The sequence below is a fragment of the Macrosteles quadrilineatus genome, unplaced genomic scaffold, assembly GCF_028750875.1.
Source record: "Macrosteles quadrilineatus isolate MER2022 unplaced genomic scaffold, UCM_ALF_1.0 Scaffold_609__1_contigs__length_44179, whole genome shotgun sequence".
Classification (NCBI taxonomy): Eukaryota; Metazoa; Arthropoda; class Insecta; order Hemiptera; family Cicadellidae; genus Macrosteles; species Macrosteles quadrilineatus.
The window spans coordinates 17,279-20,071 of NW_026543202.1; the positions used below are offsets into that span (position 1 = coordinate 17,279).

Sequence of the window (2,793 nt, forward strand, 5' to 3'; positions counted from 1 at the left end):
TCTACTGGATTCACTCCTGCGATGCTGTGTTTTGGTCGCGAACTGAAACCTCCCTGTGCCGTCCGTGGCCCTTCGTTTGAGGTGTCCGAAACTCACCAAAGTCCCTCGTTAAGCGAGACACATCGCAAACGACTGGATGAGTTTCAGCGTCTGATCGCGCAGACACGCAAGAACCTCAAGGCCGCCTACGAAAGGCAATCAACCTATTATAACCTCCGTCGTAGGGAGGTGACGCACGAAGTTGGCGCGCGAGTGATGCGACGACTTCACGTATTGTCTTCAGCTGCCGACGCGATTGTCGGGAAGTTAGCGCCGAAATATCGCGGCCCCTGCACAGTTGTTGGCTGTCGGGGAACTAACCTTTACGAGGTGCGTGATGAGGACTCCGCGGCGGTGCATGTGGTCCATGCCAAAGACCTAAAACCTTTCTGTGCGCGCGTTTAGTGGTAAGGTGGTGGAGCTTAGTTGTGGCTACTAACTAACTCTGTAGTGACGCTTTATTTTACTCTTATATACTAATATAGCCTACCTTATCCCTTAACTGATTTCCCTTCTAGCTTTGTAGTGCTTGTACCTAGCTTGTAGTACCTGTACCTAGCTTGTAGTACCTAGCTTGCATGGTCCCGCTTAGTTCTGGTTTTGTTGGGTAGGTACGATGGCATCCGATCCACGCCCGTCTACGCCGAGCCGAGACATCCTCGACCCCGAGGACATGGTGCTGGACCAGGAGATCGGGGACTTCCTGGCGGCCAACTGGTCCTGGCCTTTCCGGGTGGACCCCGGGGACGTCCTCGACCTGGAATGCTCAGACCTCGAGGAGGGGGAGGTCCCGGCCCGATCATCGCCACGGTCCACGGAGCCGTCTCCTCAGCCCGACCGACCGACCTCGCCGACGGTGGATCCCCAGCCGGCCGTCGTCTCTCCGCCGGCTGCGTCGCCTCCGCTCCGAGTCCGGTTCGCTTTGTCACCTCGGCGGCGGATTCAGATTTCTCCGCCTCGTCATCATCATCGCCCCGCCTCTCCACCTCGTCCTCATCGTCGCCCCGCCTCTCCATCTCGTCCTCCTCGTCGCCCCGCCTCTCCACCTCGTCCTCCTCGTCGCCCCGCCTCTCCACCTCGTCCTCATCGTCGCCCCGCCTCTCCATCTCGTCCTCCTCGTCGCCCCGCCTCTCCATCTCGTCCTCATCGTCGCCCCGCCTCTCTACCTCGTCATCATCGCCGCTCCACCTCTCCGTCTCGTCGTCATCACCGCCCTGCCTCCCCGCCCCGTCATCCTCGCCGTCCTGCCTCTCCGCCCCATCGTCGCTGCCGTCCCGTCTCTTCATCCCGTCATAGCTGCCGTCCCGTCTCTTCATCCCGTCATAGCTGCCGTCCCGCCTCGCCACCCAGTCGCCATCCTGGCCCCGCCGCACTGCCTCGCCCACGTCTTGTCTTGCCGACTCGTCGCCTGCCCGAGCGTCGCCGTCGCGACTCCCCTCCTCGCCGCCCCCGTCTGGGAGAAGCACCAGCTGGAGCCGGAGCGGGCCCAGCGCGCCGCAGACCGTCCCCCATCATCTGGGAACCAGCTCGACCGAGTGGCCTGGCCCGAGCCCCTGTTCGCCGGACAGAGCCCGAAGAGACGGTCACCGGGAACGCCCTTCCGCTGTCCCGGGCAGTCCTACTACGGCTGGTAGCCGCCTACAACCAGCTCACACCGGAGCAGCGGCGCAACAAACGCTGGAGAATTATGCTGGGAGGCGACCGATACGTGCGGCTGCGACCGAGCCAGGTGCTGCGAGTCGTCCGAGGCCGACTGCCGGAGCTGAGGCGGCGCTTCCAGCAGCAAGGAGGCAATCGACCCCGCTAAACCGCCCTGGGCAGTTGTAGGGGCCGTCGACTCCTAATAACCACCTGGGAGGTGGTGCTAATAGAACCCGCAGAATAACCCCTGCCAGGGGTGATAAATCCGTACCACCCTACCTTCGTCAACCCCACCATCTTCGGTTTTCTTCGCTCCGAGTCATTTCCATCTAGACCTCTGAGGCGATTAGGCCTCAGACTGTCTACCTCATTTCTAGGTTCGTCCGCTTTTCGTCGTCAACATCCTTAACCACGATCCTACTGTGGTGCCATCTACAGGAAAGTTCAACAGTTTTTTTTTCTTTTCTCGGTTTTCTTTTTTTTTCGTTCCGAAGTGTGGAGGGGGTGTAACGAGTCAAATGGGTAGGGGGGTAAAAATATAACGATCTAGACCACGAACATTAAACAGCTAAACATAAGCTGTTGAGTAAGCCTAGTCGCGACACTAAACTGACGTCGTACCTAACCTCCAATTCCAAGACCGCAGACGACGTTGGTGTCAGTTTGGTTGTTTGGCGGTTCGACTGCATCTGAGGCCGGGCTACGGGAGAGAAGATGAGCAGCGAGGTCACCTTTGAGCGGTACGCGGCTGTAAGCCTGTTAAAGCTGCCATGCGCCTGCCTTCGCTGCCAGTTTTTTTTTTGGTTTCGGTAACTCGTTGACCAATCAGGAATCGTTTTAACTTTCGTCTCGATTCTGAGACGAAGGTGAAGTAAGAAGAAGTTTTGTGAATTTTTGGTCATTCGTATTCCCGGCTTTTGAAGGATTCGCTAATACGTCTTTTCGTCTTCGATTTGAAGAGTTTTGTTCTTTTTCGTTCGGCGCTTAAAAGTTCGCCTACATTAAGTATTCGTGGTGCATCGAGTGTGCTAAAAGTGTTTTACTGTAGTATTGCTTCGTTTGGTAAGTTGTGTAAAACTAAGACAACTTAGGTTTTTCTTTTGTCACTTGTGT

At 57.0% G+C, this 2,793-nt stretch overlaps 1 protein-coding gene across 1 annotated transcript; it reads left to right on the top strand.

Annotated features, from left to right (window-relative positions):
- The first annotated feature begins 655 nt into the window (after positions 1-655).
- LOC128982571 (serine/arginine repetitive matrix protein 1-like) lies at positions 656-1,846 on the top strand. Its single transcript, XM_054401526.1, has one exon. It carries the CDS (start codon positions 656-658, stop codon positions 1,844-1,846), a length of 1,191 nt encoding a protein of 396 aa, XP_054257501.1.
- The last annotated feature ends 947 nt before the right edge of the window (positions 1,847-2,793 follow it).

Coding starts and splice junctions, on each gene's coding strand:
- LOC128982571 (XM_054401526.1), top strand. CDS start 656: ATGGCATCCGATCCACGCCCGTCTACGCCGAGCCGAGACATCCTCGAC.